Source organism: Phyllobates terribilis, unplaced genomic scaffold (genome assembly GCF_046119375.1).
Source record: "Phyllobates terribilis strain yellow unplaced genomic scaffold, ASM4611937v1 Scaffold_9__5_contigs__length_417890890, whole genome shotgun sequence".
NCBI classification, from domain to species: Eukaryota; Metazoa; Chordata; class Amphibia; order Anura; family Dendrobatidae; genus Phyllobates; species Phyllobates terribilis.
In genome coordinates this window covers 392096137-392117552 of record NW_027362769.1, presented here as the reverse complement: position 1 = coordinate 392117552, position 21416 = coordinate 392096137, and the positions used below count along the sequence as shown (strand labels likewise).

At 46.3% G+C, this 21416-nt stretch overlaps 2 protein-coding genes across 7 annotated transcripts in view; one reads left to right on the top strand and one right to left on the bottom strand.

The window, feature by feature from the left end:
* The window catches only part of LOC141162524 (calcium-binding protein 5-like), a 49390-nt gene that overhangs the window by 3208 nt on the left and 24766 nt on the right, over positions 1 to 21416 (top strand). Inside the window, exons 7-8 of one of the 2 annotated variants that reach the window (XM_073648707.1) lie at positions 98 to 312; positions 393 to 746. The exons of the other annotated variant lie outside the window; for it this stretch is intronic. Of the exons in view, the coding sequence (XP_073504808.1) occupies positions 98 to 312; positions 393 to 550 (373 nt within the window). The 3' untranslated portion in view covers positions 551 to 746. Of the gene's footprint in view, positions 1 to 97; positions 313 to 392; positions 747 to 21416 lie in introns of those variants that run through there. 2 annotated transcript variants of the gene reach the window in all.
* Positions 797 to 20814, bottom strand: LOC141162525 (uncharacterized). 5 transcript variants are annotated; one of them, XM_073648713.1, is made up of 11 exons: positions 20719 to 20814; positions 20232 to 20397; positions 3127 to 3211; positions 2906 to 3041; positions 2624 to 2813; positions 2301 to 2409; positions 2190 to 2221; positions 2012 to 2111; positions 1819 to 1884; positions 1327 to 1419; positions 797 to 1141 (listed from the first exon to the last, which is right to left on the bottom strand). In XM_073648713.1, the coding sequence occupies exons 2-11, from the start codon at positions 20375 to 20377 to the stop codon at positions 1010 to 1012; spliced, it is 1089 nt and encodes a 362-aa protein (XP_073504814.1). In that variant the 5' UTR covers positions 20378 to 20397; positions 20719 to 20814; the 3' UTR covers positions 797 to 1009. The 5 variants fall into 5 exon arrangements, with proteins under 5 accessions (XP_073504814.1, XP_073504815.1, XP_073504817.1 ...); XM_073648714.1 differs by having other exon boundaries at positions 20710 to 20806; XM_073648716.1 differs by having other exon boundaries at positions 20476 to 20793.

The following is a 21416-nucleotide window of genomic DNA, read 5'->3' as shown; positions in this document are numbered from 1 at the left end:
TCATAACCACCATTCTTTACACTGCAGGCTGCATCCACAAAACAGAAACCAAAGTGACTCTATCTCTGTGACTAGTGTGAGGGTCTTTTTCCCCCAGGTACCTGTCGGAGAGGGGTCTTCTGCAGGGGGCCGGGCCGGCGCAGTTCCCATCTCCTTACGGTGCTGCGGAGAGGGATGTGGAGTACGGGCGGTGGAGTCTGGACGGCTGGCCGGGGCGCAGCGGTCACGACGCTCCTATGATCGCCTACGATGCTCTGCTGGGGGCCCGGGGCTCCTGGGGGGAGCTGTGCAGCAGGTCCATGTTTCATGGGGGTAGGTAGCGGGGTTATACGCTGGTCCTGCTTGCTGCATGGTACGGCCAGAATCCGCGCTTACACTGTCCGTCCCCACAGGTGACAGCGACTCCACCGGGGTCATTGCCGGCAGCTGCTGGGGGGCCCTCCATGGGCTTACAGGGGTCCCAGAGGGAAACTACAGTCACCTGGAATACCGGGAGAGGATGGAGGCGGTGGCCCACTCCCTGCACCAGCTGGCCTGGGCCGATCACTGACCCCGGGAGACCTCTGGACATAATACCACCCTTAAAGGAGAACTCCAGCTCGGTCATGTCATAGAATGCTGCTCTATGATAAGTTGCGAGAGAATGCTGGGAGTTGTAGTCAGATATGTGAAATCAACTACTTTTATGCTAATTTCATCATGTGACTTCATAGGAAAAAAAAAAACAATAAAATCCAGTGATTCTATGTAACGTTCCTCATGGACAGAATGAAAACTGCGCAGGTAACGGCTCCGATAGAATCTGAAAAGGTCTTTATTGTTGGGAGTCAGAGACATAAATCGGAATCATCGCCCTCTTGTGGGAGGAGCCGGTATGTGACTGGTCAGTAATGGGTGAGAGTGTGGCACAGATCTTGTGGCAGACGGCAATGTGGCACTGACTGCAAACCTGCAAATAAAGAGCTGCACGATGGATGATGGGGGTGGCGGTTCTCTGTACACGGAGGTGTCAGGAGAAGACGCTGCCTGTAGGACGCAGCAGGAAGACTCTGTGCCCCGAGGTGACAGCTAGAAGAGGGGCGGCAGACGAGACGTCCAGACTGTAGACTCCACTGGGCAGGTCAACCAGGCTCCCCCGAGTCTGGAGAAAGAAAGCACTGAGTGTGAGTGCCCGGACGGCGAGGGCGCGACGCGCGCCAGTGCCCAGACTGCGAGGGCGCGACGCGCGCCAGTGCCCGGACTGCGAGGGCCCGACGCGCGCCAGTGTCCGGACGGCGAGGGCGCGACGTACGAGAAGATGTGGTTACAATTCCAGTACTTTCTCACCTGGAAGGAATTCCGGTCGATGATTCGGCAGATGTTGATGTCGCTTCCTGCCGCAATCATGTGACCTGCACCCAACCAGCGGCAGCCGTACACCTGAGAGGCAAAGTGACACATGACGGGACCGCGACATGGAGCAGCCGATCAGTGAGCTGCGCTGCACGGGAGGAAATGTAAGTCATGTACTCTAGTCACACCTAGAGCTGCAGCTCTGGATGTAACTGGAGTGTAAGACAGGATGGATGGTGCGGAGATGTTGCCTGTAATAATGCAGCTACACGGAGAGGGAGACAGGACGGCAAACCCCACATCGCCCACCGTGTGACGCAGCAGAGGGGGCTCTCCAGACACTGAACCAGCAGGGAGAAGACTGAGACTGCAGCTCTAGATGTGACTATAGTGTACGCAGTAACGTCTCTCCAGACTGGCTCCTGCACCCCAATGTGTTCTTTGGCGCTGGTCAGACCCCCACCCTCCGGTGTTTCCCAGACTCACCCTGGAGGGCCCCCGGTAGTGGTTGGGCACAGTGTCAATCTTCTGTCCAGTATGGGAATCCCAGACCTGAGAGAGACCCCGGATGAGTGAGGATGTCAGGATCTACAGTATAGGGGGCTTCACCTCACGTCTGGGTGACTTCCAATATGGCCGCCCTCCTGGGAGAATCGGCGGCGGCCCCTTTTCTCCTCACCTGCAGATTCTCCTCCTTCCGCCAGGAGCCGATGAGGATCTGCTGCGAGTCCGGGTCGATGTCCAGGGCGTCTCCGCACACGTGGGGTCCGGAGATCTTCCTAGAGGGGGGAGTTTGGGAGTTTTACCACCTTCGCTCACTTTGCGGCCCCCCCCGCAAACCATCGGCTCGCCGTTACCTTAGGGAATTAGTCAGTCTGACGTCCCAGAACTGCAAGAAACGAGACCAGCGGCTTATAATAAACGCCTGGAGCGTAATAACGTCCGTATGCTTATACAAGGCTTCTCACCTGCACGGTGTCGTCCCAGCCCCCCGACACAAAACTCTCCTCGCTTAGAGGGTGGAAGGTAAGTCCGAAGATCCGGGAACGGTGCCCGTCCATCACCGAGAGCGAGGGGCTGCGGGGGGGGAGACAAGTAATATTTACAGGTGGGATTATATGTGATACCTGCTTCTGCCACTAGAGGGCGAGCTGTAAACAGCTCCCATTCCTATCAATGGGAGTCCTATCCTGCTGTGTGCAGCTCGCCCCCTGGTGGTCTGAGCGGTGGTGCTGGTTGGCCCCCCAGTGATCCCAGCTGCCGGGGGTCCGCTGGTGGGGCCGGCACAGACCTGGGCTGACAGATGTTCACACACTTCATGGTTTCGGTGTCGTACACGAGGATGTCATCACTGGACCCCGCGGTCAGGAAGCTGCAGCCGGAGGGACTGAAGGTGGCGGCGAGGGTCTGTCGCTCTTCTGTCAGGGAGCGCACGCAGCTCTGGGTGGAGATATGCCAGAACTTCACCTGACCGCTGGCATCTGAGGAGGCGAGGAGCAGACGAGGCTCAGAGGAGCGACCCCCGGAGTCTGTGGACAATCCCTTTAATGGTCCGAGCAGCGCGGGTTCTCACATGTGGCCAGAAGCAGCTCCCCCCGAGAGGCCGGCCGCAAGGGCTGAAATCGCAGCGCAGTCACCGGCAGGCGTTGGGCTACAGACTGGTCGTCCTGCAGGGTGTGCGCCCAGTGTCCGGCGGGCATGGAGTACACCTAGTGGAGAGACAGAGCATCGCACACAACCTGACATGTCAGCGGAGGCAGCACCTCTGCACACTGTTACCCCGATACACCTCACCTTTATGCTTCCAGTGATGAGACCGACAGCAAGCAGAGAGCCCGAGGGGTTAAATCTGCAGCTCATCACCTCCTCTCCACAATCACTGGGGAAGAGACCAGCAGAATAGTGAGCGCAGCTCTGGAGTATAATACAGGATGTAACTCAGGATCAGTAATGTAATGTATGTACACAGTGACTGCACCAGCAGAATAGTGAGTGCAGCTCTGGAGTATAATACAGGATGTAACTCAGGATCAGTAATGTAATGTATGTACACAGTGACTGCACCAGCAGAATAGTGAGTGCAGCTCTGGGGTATAATATAGGATGTAACTCAGGATCAGTAATGTAATGTATATACACAGTGACTGCACCAGCAGAATAGTGAGTGCAGCTCTGGAGTATAATACAGGATGTAACTCAGGATCAGTAATGTAATGTATGTACACAGTGACTGCACCAGCAGAATAGTGAGTGCAGCTCTGGGGTATAATATAGGATGTAACTCAGGATCAGTAATGTAATGTATATACACAGTGACTGCACCAGCAGAATAGTGAGTGCAGCTCTGGAGTATAATACAGGATGTAACTCAGGATCAGTAATGTAATGTATGTACACAGTGACTGCACCAGCAGAATAGTGAGTGCAGCTCTGGAGTATGATACAGGAGGTAACTCAGGATCAGTAATGTATGTACACAGTGACTGCACCAGCAGAATAGTGAGTGCAGCTCTGGAGTATAATACAGGATGTAACTCAGGATCAGTAATGTAATGTATGTACACAGTGACTGCACCAGCAGAATAGTGAGTGCAGCTCTGGGGTATAATACAGGAGGTAACTCAGGATCAGTAATGTAATGTATGTACACAGTGACTGCACCAGCAGAATAGTGAGTGCAGCTCTGGAGTGTAATACAGGATGTAACTCAGGATTAGTAATGTAATGTATGTACACAGTGACTGCACCAGCAGAATAGTGAGTGCAGCTCTGGAGTATAATACAGGAGGTAACTCAGGATCAGTAATGTAATGTATGTACACAGTGACTGCACCAGCAGAATAGTGAGTGCAGCTCTGGAGTGTAATACAGGATGTAACTCAGGATTAGTAATGTAATGTATGTACACAGTGACTGCACCAGCAGAATAGTGAGTGCAGCTCTGGAGTATGATACAGGAGGTAACTCAGGATCAGTAATGTAATGTATGTACACAGTGACTGCACCAGCAGAATAGTGAGTGCAGCTCTGGAGTATAATACAGGAGGTAACTCAGGATCAGTAATGTAATGTATGTACACAGTGACTGCACCAGCAGAATAGTGAGTGCAGCTCTGGAGTATAATACAGGATGTAACTCAGGATCAGTAATGTAATGTATGTACACAGTGACTGCACCAGCAGAATAGTGAGTGCAGCTCTGGGGTATAATACAGGAGGTAACTCAGGATCAGTAATGTAATGTATGTACACAGTGACTGCACCAGCAGAATAGTGAGTGCAGCTCTGGAGTATAATACAGGAGGTAACTCAGGATCAGTAATGTAATGTATGTACACAGTGACTGCACCAGCAGAATAGTGAGTGCAGCTCTGGAGTATGATACAGGAGGTAACTCAGGATCAGTAATGTAATGTATGTACACAGTGACTGCACCAGCAGAATAGTGAGTGCAGCTCTGGAGTGTAATACAGGATGTAACTCAGGATTAGTAATGTAATGTATGTACACAGTGACTGCACCAGCAGAATAGTGAGTGCAGCTCTGGAGTATAATACAGGAGGTAACTCAGGATCAGTAATGTAATGTATGTACACAGTGACTGCACCAGCAGAATAGTGAGTGCAGCTCTGGAGTGTAATACAGGATGTAACTCAGGATTAGTAATGTAATGTATGTACACAGTGACTGCACCAGCAGAATAGTGAGTGCAGCTCTGGAGTATGATACAGGAGGTAACTCAGGATCAGTAATGTAATGTATGTACACAGTGACTGCACCAGCAGAATAGTGAGTGCAGCTCTGGAGTATAATACAGGAGGTAACTCAGGATCAGTAATGTAATGTATGTACACAGTGACTGCACCAGCAGAATAGTGAGTGCAGCTCTGGAGTATAATACAGGATGTAACTCAGGATCAGTAATGTAATGTATGTACACAGTGACTGCACCAGCAGAATAGTGAGTGCAGCTCTGGGGTATAATACAGGAGGTAACTCAGGATCAGTAATGTAATGTATGTACACAGTGACTGCACCAGCAGAATAGTGAGTGCAGCTCTGGAGTATAATACAGGAGGTAACTCAGGATCAGTAATGTAATGTATGTACACAGTGACTGCACCAGCAGAATAGTGAGTGCAGCTCTGGAGTATGATACAGGAGGTAACTCAGGATCAGTAATGTAATGTATGTACACAGTGACTGCACCAGCAGAATAGTGAGTGCAGCTCTGGAGTATAATACAGGAGGTAACTCAGGATCAGTAATGTAATGTATGTACACAGTGACTGCACCAGCAGAATAGTGAGTGCAGCTCTGGAGTATAATACAGGATGTAACTCAGGATCAGTAATGTAATGTATGTACACAGTGACTGCACCAGCAGAATAGTGAGTGCAGCTCTGGGGTATAATACAGGAGGTAACTCAGGATCAGTAATGTAATGTATGTACACAGTGACTGCACCAGCAGAATAGTGAGTGCAGCTCTGGAGTATAATACAGGAGGTAACTCAGGATCAGTAATGTAATGTATGTACTCAGTGACTGCACCAGCAGAATAGTGAGTGCAGCTCTGGAGTATAATACAGGAGGTAACTCAGGATCAGTAATGTAATGTATGTGCACAGTGACTGCACCAGCAGAATAGTGAGTGCAGCTCTGGAGTATAATACAGGATGTAACTCAGGATCAGTAATGTAATGTATGTACACAGTGACTGCACCAGCAGAATAGTGAGTGCAGCTCTGGAGTATAATACAGGATGTAACTCAGGATCAGTAATGTAATGTATGTGCAGTGACTGCACCAGCAGAATAGTGAGTGCAGCTCTGGAGTATAATACAGGATGTAACTCAGGATCAGTAATGTAATGTATGTACACAGTGACTGCACCAGCAGAATAGTGAGTGCAGCTCTGGAGTATAATACAGGAGGTAACTTAGGATCAGTAATGTATGTACACAGTGACTGCACCAGCAGAATAGTGAGTGCAGCTCTGGAGTATAATACAGGATGTAACTCAGGATCAGTAATGTATGTACACAGTGACTGCACCAGCAGAATAGTGAGTGCAGCTCTGGAGTATAATACAGGAGGTAACTCAGGATCAGTAATGTAATGTAAATGTAATGTATGTACACAGTGACTGCACCAGCAGAATAGTGAGTGCAGCTCTGGAGTATAATACAGGATGTAACTCAAGATCAGTAATGTATGTACACAGTGACTGCACCAGCAGAATAGTGAGTGCAGCTCTGGAGTATAATACAGGATGTAACTCAGGATCAGTAATGTAATGTATGTACACAGTGACTGCACCAGCAGAATAGTGAGTTCAGCTCTGGAGTATAATACAGGATGTAACTCAGGATCAGTAATGTAATGTATGTACACAGTGACTGCACCAGCAGAACAGTGAGTGCAGCTCTGGAGTATAATACAGGATGTAACTCAGGATCAGTAATGTAATGTATGTACACAGTGACTGCACCAGCAGAATAGTGAGTGCAGCTCTGGGGTATAATACAGGATGTAACTCAGGATCAGTAATGTAATGTATGTACACGGTGACTGCACCAGCAGAATAGTGAGTGCAGCTCTGGAGTATAATACAGGAGGTAACTCAGGATCAGTAATGTATGTACACAGTGACTGAACCAGCAGAATAGTGAGTGCAGCTCTGGAGTATAATACAGGATGTAACTCAGGATCAGTAATGTAATGTATGTACACAGTGACTGCACCAGCAGAATAGTGAGTGCAGCTCTGGAGTATAATACAGGATGTAACTCAGGATCAGTAATGTAATGTATGTACACAGTGACTGCACCAGCAGAATAGTGAGTGCAGCTCTGGAGTATAATACAGGATGTAACTCAGGATCAGTAATGTAATGTATGTACACAGTGACTGCACCAGCAGAATAGTGAGTGCAGCTCTGGGGTATAATACAGGATGTAACTCAGGATCAGTAATGTAATGTATGTACACAGTGACTGCACCAGCAGAATAGTGAGTGCAGCTCTGGAGTATAATACAGGATGTAACTCAGGATCAGTAATGTAATGTATGTACACAGTGACTGCACCAGCAGAATAGTGAGTGCAGCTCTGGAGTATAATACAGGATGTAACTCAGGATCAGTAATGTAATGTATGTACACAGTGACTGCACCAGCAGAATAGTGAGTGCAGCTCTGGAGTATAATACAGGATGTAACTCAGGATCAGTAATGTAATGTATGTACACAGTGACTGCACCAGCAGAATAGTGACTGCAGCTCTGGAGTATAATACAGGAGGTAACTCAGGATCAGTAATGTAATGTATGTACACAGTGACTGCACCAGCAGAATAGTGAGTGCAGCTCTGGAGTATAATACAGGATGTAACTCAGGATCAGTAATGTAATGTATGTACACAGTGACTGCACCAGCAGAATAGTGACTGCAGCTCTGGAGTATAATACAGGAGGTAACTCAGGATCAGTAATGTAATGTATGTACACAGTGACTGCACCAGCAGAATAGTGAGTGCAGCTCTGGAGTATAATACAGGATGTAACTCAGGATCAGTAATGTAATGTATGTACACAGTGACTGCACCAGCAGAATAGTGAGTGCAGCTCTGGGGTATAATACAGGATGTAACTCAGGATCAGTAATGTAATGTATGTACACAGTGACTGCACCAGCAGAATAGTGAGTGCAGCTGTGGAGTATAATACAGGATGTAACTCAGGATCAGTAATGTAATGTATGTACACAGTGACTGCACCAGCAGAATAGTGAGTGCAGCTCTGGAGTATAATACAGGATATAACTCCGGATCAGTAATGTATGTACACAGTGACTGCACCAGCAGAATAGTGAGTGCAGCTCTGGAGTATAATACAGGATGTAACTCAGGATCAGTAATGTAATGTATGTACACAGTGACTGCACCAGCAGAATAGTGAGTGCAGCTCTGGGGTATAATATAGGATGTAACTCAGGATCAGTAATGTAATGTATATACACAGTGACTGCACCAGCAGAATAGTGAGTGCAGCTCTGGAGTATAATACAGGAGGTAACTCAGGATCAGTAATGTATGTACACAGTGACTGCACCAGCAGAATAGTGAGTGCAGCTCTGGAGTATAATACAGGATGTAACGCAGGATCAGTAATGTAATGTATGTACACAGTGAAGGTTCCAGCAGAATAGTGAGTGCAGCTCTGGAGTATAATACAGGATGTAACTCAGGATCAGTATTGTAATGTATGTACACAGTGACAGCACCAGCAGAATAGTGAGTGCAGCTCTGGGGTATAATACAGGATGTAACTCAGGATCAGTAATGTAATGTATGTACACAGTGACTGCACCAGCAGAATAGTGAGTGCAGCTCTGGAGTATAATACAGGAGGTAACTTAGGATCAGTAATGTAATGTAAATGTAATGTATGTACACAGTGACTGCACCAGCAGAATAGTGAGTGCAGCTCTGGAGTATAATACAGGATGTAACTCAAGATCAGTAATGTATGTACACAGTGACTGCACCAGCAGAATAGTGAGTGCAGCTCTGGAGTATAATACAGGATGTAACTCAGGATCAGTAATGTAATGTATGTACACAGTGACTGCACCAGCAGAATAGTGAGTTCAGCTCTGGAGTATAATACAGGATGTAACTCAGGATCAGTAATGTAATGTATGTACACAGTGACTGCACCAGCAGAACAGTGAGTGCAGCTCTGGAGTATAATACAGGATGTAACTCAGGATCAGTAATGTAATGTATGTACACAGTGACTGCACCAGCAGAATAGTGAGTGCAGCTCTGGGGTATAATACAGGATGTAACTCAGGATCAGTAATGTAATGTATGTACACGGTGACTGCACCAGCAGAATAGTGAGTGCAGCTCTGGAGTATAATACAGGAGGTAACTCAGGATCAGTAATGTATGTACACAGTGACTGAACCAGCAGAATAGTGAGTGCAGCTCTGGAGTATAATACAGGATGTAACTCAGGATCAGTAATGTAATGTATGTACACAGTGACTGCACCAGCAGAATAGTGAGTGCAGCTCTGGGGTATAATACAGGATGTAACTCAGGATCAGTAATGTAATGTATGTACACAGTGACTGCACCAGCAGAATAGTGAGTGCAGCTCTGGAGTATAATACAGGATGTAACTCAGGATCAGTAATGTAATGTATGTACACAGTGACTGCACCAGCAGAATAGTGAGTGCAGCTCTGGAGTATAATACAGGATGTAACTCAGGATCAGTAATGTAATGTATGTACACAGTGACTGCACCAGCAGAATAGTGAGTGCAGCTCTGGGGTATAATACAGGATGTAACTCAGGATCAGTAATGTAATGTATGTACACAGTGACTGCACCAGCAGAATAGTGAGTGCAGCTCTGGAGTATAATACAGGATGTAACTCAGGATCAGTAATGTAATGTATGTACACAGTGACTGCACCAGCAGAATAGTGAGTGCAGCTCTGGAGTATAATACAGGATGTAACTCAGGATCAGTAATGTAATGTATGTACACAGTGACTGCACCAGCAGAATAGTGAGTGCAGCTCTGGAGTATAATACAGGATGTAACTCAGGATCAGTAATGTAATGTATGTACACAGTGACTGCACCAGCAGAATAGTGACTGCAGCTCTGGAGTATAATACAGGAGGTAACTCAGGATCAGTAATGTAATGTATGTACACAGTGACTGCACCAGCAGAATAGTGAGTGCAGCTCTGGAGTATAATACAGGATGTAACTCAGGATCAGTAATGTAATGTATGTACACAGTGACTGCACCAGCAGAATAGTGACTGCAGCTCTGGAGTATAATACAGGAGGTAACTCAGGATCAGTAATGTAATGTATGTACACAGTGACTGCACCAGCAGAATAGTGAGTGCAGCTCTGGAGTATAATACAGGATGTAACTCAGGATCAGTAATGTAATGTATGTACACAGTGACTGCACCAGCAGAATAGTGAGTGCAGCTCTGGGGTATAATACAGGATGTAACTCAGGATCAGTAATGTAATGTATGTACACAGTGACTGCACCAGCAGAATAGTGAGTGCAGCTCTGGAGTATAATACAGGATGTAACTCAGGATCAGTAATGTAATGTATGTACACAGTGACTGCACCAGCAGAATAGTGAGTGCAGCTCTGGAGTATAATACAGGATATAACTCCGGATCAGTAATGTATGTACACAGTGACTGCACCAGCAGAATAGTGAGTGCAGCTCTGGAGTATAATACAGGATGTAACTCAGGATCAGTAATGTAATGTATGTACACAGTGACTGCACCAGCAGAATAGTGAGTGCAGCTCTGGGGTATAATATAGGATGTAACTCAGGATCAGTAATGTAATGTATATACACAGTGACTGCACCAGCAGAATAGTGAGTGCAGCTCTGGAGTATAATACAGGAGGTAACTCAGGATCAGTAATGTATGTACACAGTGACTGCACCAGCAGAATAGTGAGTGCAGCTCTGGAGTATAATACAGGATGTAACGCAGGATCAGTAATGTAATGTATGTACACAGTGAAGGTTCCAGCAGAATAGTGAGTGCAGCTCTGGAGTATAATACAGGATGTAACTCAGGATCAGTAATGTAATGTATGTACACAGTGACAGCACCAGCAGAATAGTGAGTGCAGCTCTGGGGTATAATACAGGATGTAACTCAGGATCAGTAATGTAATGTATGTACACAGTGAGTGCAGCAGCAGAATATTGAGTGCAGCTCTGGAGTATAATACAGGATGTAACTCAGGATCAGTAAAGTAATGTATGTACACAGTGACTGCACCAGCACAATAGTGAGTGCAGCTCTGGAGTATAATACAGGATGTAACTCAGGATCAGTAATGTAATGTATGTACACAGTGACTGCACCAGCAGAATAGTGAGTGCAGCTCTGGAGTATAATACAGGATATAACTCAGGATCAGTAATGTAATGTATGTACACGGTGACTGCACCAGCAGAATAGTGAGTGCAGCTCTGGAGTATAATACAGGAGGTAACTCAGGATCAGTAATGTAATGTATGTACACAGTGACTGCACCAGCAGAATAGTGAGTGCAGCTCTGGAGTATAATACAGGATGTAACTCAGGATCAGTAATGTAATGTATGTACACAGTGACTGCACCAGCAGAATAGTGAGTGCAGCTCTGGAGTATAATACAGGAGGTAACTCAGGATCAGTAATGTATGTACACAGTGAGTGCAGCTCTGGAGTATAATACAGGATGTAACTCAGGATCAGTAATATAATGTATGTACACAGTGACTGCAGCAGCAGAATAGTGAGTGCAGCTCTGGAGTATAATACAGGAGGTAACTCAGGATCAGTAATGTATGTACACAGTGACTGCACCAGCAGAATAGTGAGTGCAGCTCTGGGGTATAATACAGGATGTAACTCAGGATCAGTAATGTAATGTATGTACACAGTGAGTGCAGCTCTGGAGTATAATACAGGATGTAACTCAGGATCAGTAATATAATGTATGTACACAGTGACTGCAGCAGCAGAATAGTGAGTGCAGCTCTGGAGTATAATACAGGATGTAACTCAGGATCAGTAAAGTAATGTATGTACACAGTGACTGCACCAGCACAATAGTGAGTGCAGCTCTGGAGTATAATACAGGATGTAACTCAGGATCAGTAAAGTAATGTATGTACACAGTGACTGCACCAGCAGAATAGTGAGTGCAGCTCTGGAGTATAATACAGGATGTAACTCAGGATCAGTAAAGTAATGTATGTACACAGTGACTGCACCAGCACAATAGTGAGTGCAGCTCTGGAGTATAATACAGGATGTAACTCAGGATCAGTAATGTAATGTATGTACACAGTGACTGCACCAGCAGAATAGTGAGTGCAGCTCTGGAGTATAATACAGGATGTAACTCAGGATCAGTAATGTAATGTATGTACACAGTGACTGCACCAGCAGAATAGTGAGTGCAGCTCTGGAGTATAATACAGGATATAACTCAGGATCAGTAATGTAATGTATGTACATAGTGACTGCACCAGCAGAATAGTGAGTGCAGCTCTGGAGTATAATACAGGAGGTAACTCAGGATCAGTAATGTAATGTATGTACACAGTGACTGCACCAGCAGAATAGTGAGTGCAGCTCTGGAGTATAATACAGGATGTAACTCAGGATCAGTAATGTAATGTATGTACACAGTGACTGCACCAGCAGAATAGTGAGTGCAGCTCTGGAGTATAATACAGGAGGTAACTCAGGATCAGTAATGTATGTACACAGTGACTGCACCAGCAGAATAGTGAGTGCAGCTCTGGAGTATAATACAGGATGTAACTCAGGATCAGTAAAGTAATGTATGTACACAGTGACTGCACCAGCAGAATAGTGAGTGCAGCTCTGGAGTATAATACAGGATGTAACTCAGGATCAGTAAAGTAATGTATGTACACAGTGACTGCACCAGCACAATAGTGAGTGCAGCTCTGGAGTATAATACAGGATGTAACTCAGGATCAGTAATGTAATGTATGTACACAGTGACTGCACCAGCAGAATAGTGAGTGCAGCTCTGGAGTATAATACAGGATGTAACTCAGGATCAGTAATGTAATGTATGTACACAGTGACTGCACCAGCAGAATAGTGAGTGCAGCTCTGGAGTATAATACAGGATATAACTCAGGATCAGTAATGTAATGTATGTACATAGTGACTGCACCAGCAGAATAGTGAGTGCAGCTCTGGAGTATAATACAGGAGGTAACTCAGGATCAGTAATGTAATGTATGTACACAGTGACTGCACCAGCAGAATAGTGAGTGCAGCTCTGGAGTATAATACAGGATGTAACTCAGGATCAGTAATGTAATGTATGTACACAGTGACTGCACCAGCAGAATAGTGAGTGCAGCTCTGGAGTATAATACAGGAGGTAACTCAGGATCAGTAATGTATGTACACAGTGACTGCACCAGCAGAATAGTGAGTGCAGCTCTGGGGTATAATACAGGATGTAACTCAGGATCAGTAATGTAATGTATGTACACAGTGACTGCACCAGCAGAATAGTGAGTGCAGCTCTGGAGTATAATACAGGAGGTAACTCAGGATCAGTAATGTAATGTATGTACCCAGTGACTGCACCAGCAGAATAGTGAGTGCGGCTCTGGAGTATAATACAGGATGTAACTCAGGATCAGTAATGTAATGTATGTACACAGTGACTGCACCAGCAGAATAGTGAGTGCAGCTCTGGAGTATAACACAGGATGTAACTCAGGATCAGTAATGTAATGTATGTACACAGTGACTGCACCAGCAGAATAGTGAGTGCAGCTCTGGAGTATAATACAGGAGGTAACTCAGGATCAGTAATGTAATGTATGTACACAGTGACTGCACCAGCAGAATAGTGAGTGCAGCTCTGGAGTATAATACAGGAGGTAACACAGGATCAGTAATGTAATGTATGTACACAGTGATGGCTCCAGAAGAATAGTGAGTGCAGCTCTGGAGTATAATACAGGATGTAACTCAGGATCAGTAATGTAATGTATGTACACAGTGACTGCACCAGCAGAATAGTGAGTGCAGCTCTGGAGTATAATACAGGAGGTAACTCAGGATCAGTAATGTAATGTATGTACACAGTGACTGCACCAGCAGAATAGTGAGTGCAGCTCTGGGGTATAATACAGGATGTAACTCAGGATCAGTAATGTAATGTATGTACACAGTGAGTGCAGCAGCAGAATAGTGAGTGCAGCTCTGGAGTATAATACAGGATGTAACTCAGGATCAGTAATGTAATGTATGTACACAGTGACTGCACCAGCAGAATAGTGAGTGCAGCTCTGGAGTATAATACAGGATGTAACTCAGGATCAGTAATGTAATGTATGTACACAGTGACTGCACCAGCAGAATAGTGAGTGCAGCTCTGGGGTATAATACAGGATGTAACTCAGGATCAGTAAAGTAATGTATGTACACAGTGACTGCACCAGCAGAATAGTGAGTGCAGCTCTGGAGTATAATACAGGATGTAACTCAGGATCAGTAAAGTAATGTATGTACACAGTGACTGCACCAGCAGAATAGTGAGTGCAGCTCTGGAGTATAATACAGGATGTAACTCAGGATCAGTAATGTAATGTATGTACACAGTGACTGCACCAGCAGAATAGTGAGTGCAGCTCTGGAGTATAATACAGGATGTAACTCAGGATCAGTAATGTAATGTATGTACACAGTGACTGCACCAGCAGAATAGTGAGTGCAGCTCTGGAGTATAATACAGGATATAACTCAGGATCAGTAATGTAATGTATGTACATAGTGACTGCACCAGCAGAATAGTGAGTGCAGCTCTGGAGTATAATACAGGAGGTAACTCAGGATCAGTAATGTAATGTATGTACACAGTGACTGCACCAGCAGAATAGTGAGTGCAGCTCTGGAGTATAATACAGGATGTAACTCAGGATCAGTAATGTAATGTATGTACACAGTGACTGCACCAGCAGAATAGTGAGTGCAGCTCTGGAGTATAATACAGGAGGTAACTCAGGATCAGTAATGTAATGTATGTACCCAGTGACTGCACCAGCAGAATAGTGAGTGCAGCTCTGGAGTATAATACAGGATGTAACTCAGGATCAGTAATGTAATGTATGTACACAGTGACTGCACCAGCAGAATAGTGAGTGCAGCTCTGGAGTATAATACAGGATGTAACTCAGGATCAGTAACGTAATGTATGTACACAGTGACTGCACCAGCAGAATAGTGAGTGCAGCTCTGGAGTATAATACAGGAGGTAACTCAGGATCAGTAATGTAATGTATGTACACAGTGACTGCACCAGCAGAATAGTGAGTGCAGCTCTGGAGTATAATACAGGAGGTAACACAGGATCAGTAATGTAATGTATGTACACAGTGATGGCTCCAGCAGAATAGTGAGTGCAGCTCTGGAGTATAATACAGGATGTAACTCAGGATCAGTAATGTAATGTATGTACACAGTGACTGCACCAGCAGAATAGTGAGTGCAGCTCTGGAGTATAATACAGGAGGTAACTCAGGATCAGTAATGTAATGTATGTACACAGTGACTGCACCAGCAGAATAGTGAGTGCAGCTCTGGGGTATAATACAGGATGTAACTCAGGATCAGTAATGTAATGTATGTACACAGTGAGTGCAGCAGCAGAATAGTGAGTGCAGCTCTGGAGTATAATACAGGATGTAACTCAGGATCAGTAATGTAATGTATGTACACAGTGACTGCACCAGCAGAATAGTGAGTGCAGCTCTGGAGTATAATACAGGATGTAACTCAGGATCAGTAATGTAATGTATGTACACAGTGACTGCACCAGCAGAATAGTGAGTGCAGCTCTGGAGTATAATACAGGATGTAACTCAGGATCAGTAATGTAATGTATGAACACTGTGACTGCACCAGCAGAATAGTGAGTGCAGCTCTGGAGTATAATACAGGAGGTAACTCAGGATCAGTGATGTATGTACACAGTGACTGTACCAGCAGAATAGTAAGTGGAGCTCTGGAGTATAATACAGGATGTAACTCAGGATCAGTAATGTAATGTATGTACACAGTGAGTGCAGCTCTGGAGTATAATACAGGATGTAACTCAGGATCAGTAAAGTAATGTATGTACACAGTGACTGCACCAGCAGAATAGTGAGTGCAGCTCTGGAGTATAATACAGGATGTAACTCAGGATCAGTAAAGTAATGTATGTACACAGTGACTGCACCAGCAGAATAGTGAGTGCAGCTCTGGAGTATAATACAGGATGTAACTCAGGATCAGTAATGTATGTACACAGTGACTGCACCAGCAGAATAGTGAGTGCAGCTCTGGAGGATAATACAGGATGTAACTCAGGATCAGTAATGTAATGCATGTACACAGTGACTGCACCAGCAGAATAGTGAGTGCAGCTCTGGAGTATAATACAGGATGTAACTCAGGATCAGTAATGTAATGTATGTACACAGTGACTGCACCAGCAGAATAGTAAGTGGAGCTCTGGAGTATAATACAGGATGTAACTCAGGATCAGTAATGTAATGTATGTACACAGTGACTGCACCAGCAGAATAGTGAGTGCAGCTCTGGAGTATAATACAGGATGTAACTCAGGATCAGTAATGTAATGTATGTACACAGTGACTGCACCAGCAGAATAGTGAGTGCATAAAGAAATGTGTTTTTAGGGTCCGCTTGACACTGTGGGTATTGGGAATTAATCGAATTGTCCTGGGTAGTGCATTCCAAAGAATTGGCGCAGCATGCGAGAAATCTTGGAGACGGGAGTGGGAAGTTCGGATTATGGAGGATTTTAGTTTTAAGTCATTGGCAGAAAGGAGGGCACGTGTAGGGTGGTGGACTGAGACAAGGGAGGAGATGTAGGGTGGTACTGAAGCATGGAGCGCTTTGTGGGTAAGCGTGTTAAGTTTATATTGAACTCTATATTGGATGGGCAACCAGTGCAATGATTGGCACAGTGAAGAGGCATCGGTGTAGCGGTTGGCGAGGAATATGATCCTGGCTGCTGCGTTCAGGACGGATTGGAGAGGGGAGAGTTTAGTAAGAGGGAGCCCGATAAGTAGAGAGTTGCAGTAGTCCAGACGGGAATGAATAAGAGCTACAGTAAGAGTTTTTGAAGAGTCAAAAGTGAGAAAAGTCCTGATTCTTGAGATGTTTTTGAGGTGTAGATGACATGAACGAGCGAGTGATTTGATGTGAGGAGTGAAAGAAAGATCTGAATCAAAAATGACCCCAAGACGGCGGGCTTGTTGCTGGGGAGTAATGGTTGAGCCACAAACGGAGATGGCAATATCGGGCACAGGTAGGTTAGTGGAGGGAGGAAATACGAGTAGTTCAGTTTTTGACAGATTCAGTTTTAGGCAGAGGGAGGACATGATGTTAGACACAGCAGAAAGACAATCACTGGTCTTTTGTAGTAATGCAGGGGTGATGTCCGGAGCAGAGGTGTATAATTGGGTGTCATCAGCATAGAGATGGTATTGAAAACCGAATCTACTGATTGTTTGTCCAATAAGAGGGGTGTATAAGGAGAAAAGAAGGGGGCCTAGGACTGATCCTTGAGGAACCCCGACAGTAAGGGGCAGGAGAGAGGAGGAGGAGCCGGCGAAAGACACAGAGAAGGAGCAGTCAGAGAGATAGGAGGAGAACCAGGAGAGAACAGTGTCCTTGAGGCCAATAGTGCGGAGCATAGTGAGGAGGAGCTGGTGATCCACAGTGTCGAATGCTGCAGAGAGATCCAGGAGAATCAGCAGGAAGCAGTGACCATTAGATTTAGCTGTTAGTAGATCATTAGAGACTTTAGAGAGGGCAGTTTCAGTAGAATGTAAAGAGCGGAAACCAGATTGTAAAGGGTCAAGAAGAGAGTTGTCTGAGAGATAGCGGATTAGACGGGAATGGACCGGGCGTTCCAGGAGTTTAGAGATAAAGGGAAGATTGGAAACAGGTCTGTAGTTGGCCGTGCAGTTCTGGTCAAGGGATGGCTTTTTAAGTAATGGATGTATGCTGGCGTGTTTAAAAGAAGAGGGAAAGATACCAGATGAGAGGGAGAGGTTGAAAATTTTAGTTAGTTGAGTGGTGACAGCTGGAGAAAGGGACTGAAGGAGATGTGAGGGAATAGGGTCACTGGTGCAGGTGGTAGGGCGAGAAGATGCAAGGAGCCTGATGACTTCATCTTCCGTGACTGGTTCGAAGTCAGAAAGTGAGCAGGATACAATGTGGCGGGGGAGAGCATGCAAAGCATTAGGGGATTGGGAGAAAATTTCCTGTTGGATATGGTCAATTTTTTCTTTGAAATAATTGGCCAGATCGTCAGCGCTGAGGTCGGTGGTCGGGGCCTGTGGTGTTTGATTGAGGAGAGAATGAAACGTGTCAAAGAGTCGTTTAGGATTATTGGAAAGTGAGATGATGAGGTTGTTAAAGTAGGTTTGTTTGGAGAGGTGAAGGGCAGAGTTATATGTTTTCAGCATAAATTTATAATGGAGGAAATCTTCGGGCAGATTTGATTTTCTCCACAGCCGTTCAGCGCACCTGGAGTACCTCTGGAGAAGACGTGTTTGAGGCGTGTGCCAGGGTTGTCGCCGTCTATGCCGAATTGTTCTTTGTGTAGGAGGTGCGGCTTCATCCAGGGCGCATTGCATTATTTCGTTATAATGCTTCAATGCAGAGTCGGGACATGAGATGGAGGAGATTGGGGCCAATGATGATTGCAACCTTTTAATAAATTTCTGGGTGTTAATGGCGCGTAAATTTCTATAAGTGTGGAAAGTGGGGGGGTCTTGAGTAGAGTCACAGTTCTTGACCGAGAATGAAAGAAGATTATGGTCAGAGAGTGGAAGGGGAGAGTTAGTAAAGTCATGTACTGAGCAAAGCCGGGAGAAGATCAGGTCCAATGTGTTCCCGTCTTCATGTGTAGGAGAATTAGCAAACTGTGAAAGGCTGAAGGAGGAGGTTAACGATAAAAGGTGAGCGGCAGATGGGGAAAGAGGATCGCCAATTGGGATGTTAAAATCTCCCATGATTATCGTGGGGCTGTCGCAAGATAGAAAATTTGGAAGCCAGGCAGCAAAGTGATCCAGGAACTGACGGGAGGGACCTGGAGGGCGATAGACAACCGCCACTCGCAGGGCGAAGGGCCGGTAGAGTCTGACTGTGTGAGCCTCAAAAGAAGGGAAGACAAGGGAGGGTACAGGAGGGATAACCTGAAAAGTACATTTTGTTGAAAGAAGCAGACCAACACCTCCACCTGATCTGTTGTCAGGTCTCGGAGTATGAGAGAAGTGTAGGCCACCATAGGAGAGAGCAGCAGCGGCGGTGGTGTCTGACTGCTGGATCCAGGTTTCAGTGAGAGCCAGAAGATTGAGGGAATTAGAGAGGAAAAAGTCATGGATGTAAGAGAGTTTATTACAAGCTGAGCGTGCATTCCAAAGGGCGCAGTTGAATGAGACAGAAGATATGCAGGGAATATTAATGAGATTAGCAGGGTTTCTGAATGTAACAGGGAAAGAGTTAGTGTTATTATTACTGGAGGGTCCTGGATTAGGAGAAATATCACCTGCGACTAAGGTACAGATACAGAGAGTGAGTAGATGGTTGAGTGATTTGTGAGAGCGTTTCCGGTGTATGGTGGGAGTGAATGGATCTGTGTGGTATAACATTGTGAAGAGAGCATGACAGCTGTACATAGGAGAAGAGAGGAGAGAGGGGTTAATATGGATGAAGTGTGCAGAATTTGTGGGTGAACGGTGAATGTGGATGATTGTAGCAGCCAGAATATAAATGGCACAGATACAAATGGTGAATACTGTTTGCCAAAAAGATGACCTGGAAGCAAGTTTGTTTAATTGTCTTGCATGTCTTACCTGTCTCCTGCCCTGTCCAACTGCCATATCTAACTGCCGCGGCACTTTGATAAATTACTGCCATATCTAACTGCCGCGGCACTTTGATAAATTACTGCCATATCTAACTGCCACGGCACTTTGATAAATTACTGCCATATCTAACTGCCGCGGCACTTTGATAAATTACTGCCATATGTAACTGCCGCGGCACTTTGATAAATTACTGCCATATCTAACTGCCGCGGCACTTTGATAAATTACTGCATATCTAACTGCCAGGGCACTTTGATAAATTATGGCACTTCGATAAAGTATGCATAAATGCCCCCGCATAAATGCTGCCCCTTGACTATGTCTCAATATATAGGGAAGTATCGGCTTAGATCTATATAATCCAGGATGTCGTTCAGGCTCTTACATTTCTCTCTCCAGCTGCAGTTCCCCCTCTGTGCTCGGCTCTGGGGTGGGTTCCTGGGGGTCTGTGACGTCCTCCGGTGATGACAGCTGGGTCGGGGATCGGCTCAGTATCACACGAGGTTTCGGGGTCACCAGCATCCCGGCCATGACTCTGTACTGAGCGTAATCTGCAGAATCCAGGAATAAACCAATATTAATATGAGATTGATGTGATATAATCTCTGCTCAGTGGGGACTGTACACACTTCATAGCTGCACCCTGCGTTTTTTTCCATAAATTGTATACCAGCTCTTTACTTTATAGGGGCTGTGTACACTATGGCAGCAGCAGGTGGCGCTGTGCTATAACCTGCGGTGTATGGATGAGTCTGCAGTAATATGAGGAAGAGAGGAGAGCATGGCCGGAGCCGCAGTAGGTGACAGGTGTGTATACGGCTATGAGGGGGCTGCGCCGGTCACGACTAGTCTGGGGCCATTACACGCGGTACCGCTGCGATCTGTTCCGACCAGCGCTCGCTCTTGTCTGTTTCCTCAGCGTCCTCGCGTCTCCTAGCGACCTGCCGGAAGTGACGTATGAGGTGGGCGGGGAGAGAGGCGCCTCAGAAAAGGCGGGCAGGCGGCAGTGAGCTTGTAGTGCCCGGCGCGGCTCCTCTGTGAGGGGAAAGGCGGGAATTGTCCCCGATATACCGCGGTGCTCGGTGTCTGCGAGCATCGATCGATGTCACTGCAGTCTGTGTGATAGTTGTGGACAACGATCATCATTCTATTACCTTCAATTTATTGGGGTATTACATGAGCAGCGCCCCTATTGTACGTGGTTGTATCTGGTACTGCAACTCTGACATGTGATTACCAAGGACAGATAAGAGGTGGTATATGGGGCGGCTCGTCAGGGCGCTCCCCTGTCTGCGATGCAGCTAGTCCCCCTCCCATGTGCGATGCAGCTAGTCCCCCTCCCATGTGCGATGCAGCTAGTCCGGTCGCCCCCCCCCCCCATGTGCGATGCAGCTAGTCCGGCCGCTCCCCCCCCATGTGCGAAGCAGCTAGTCCGGCCACTCCCCCCCCCCATGTGCGATGCAGCTAGTCCGGCCGCTCCCCCCCCCCCATGTGCGATGCAGTTAGTCCGGCCGCTCCCCCCCCCCCCCATGTGCGATGCAGCTAGTCCCCCCCCCCATGTGCGATGCAG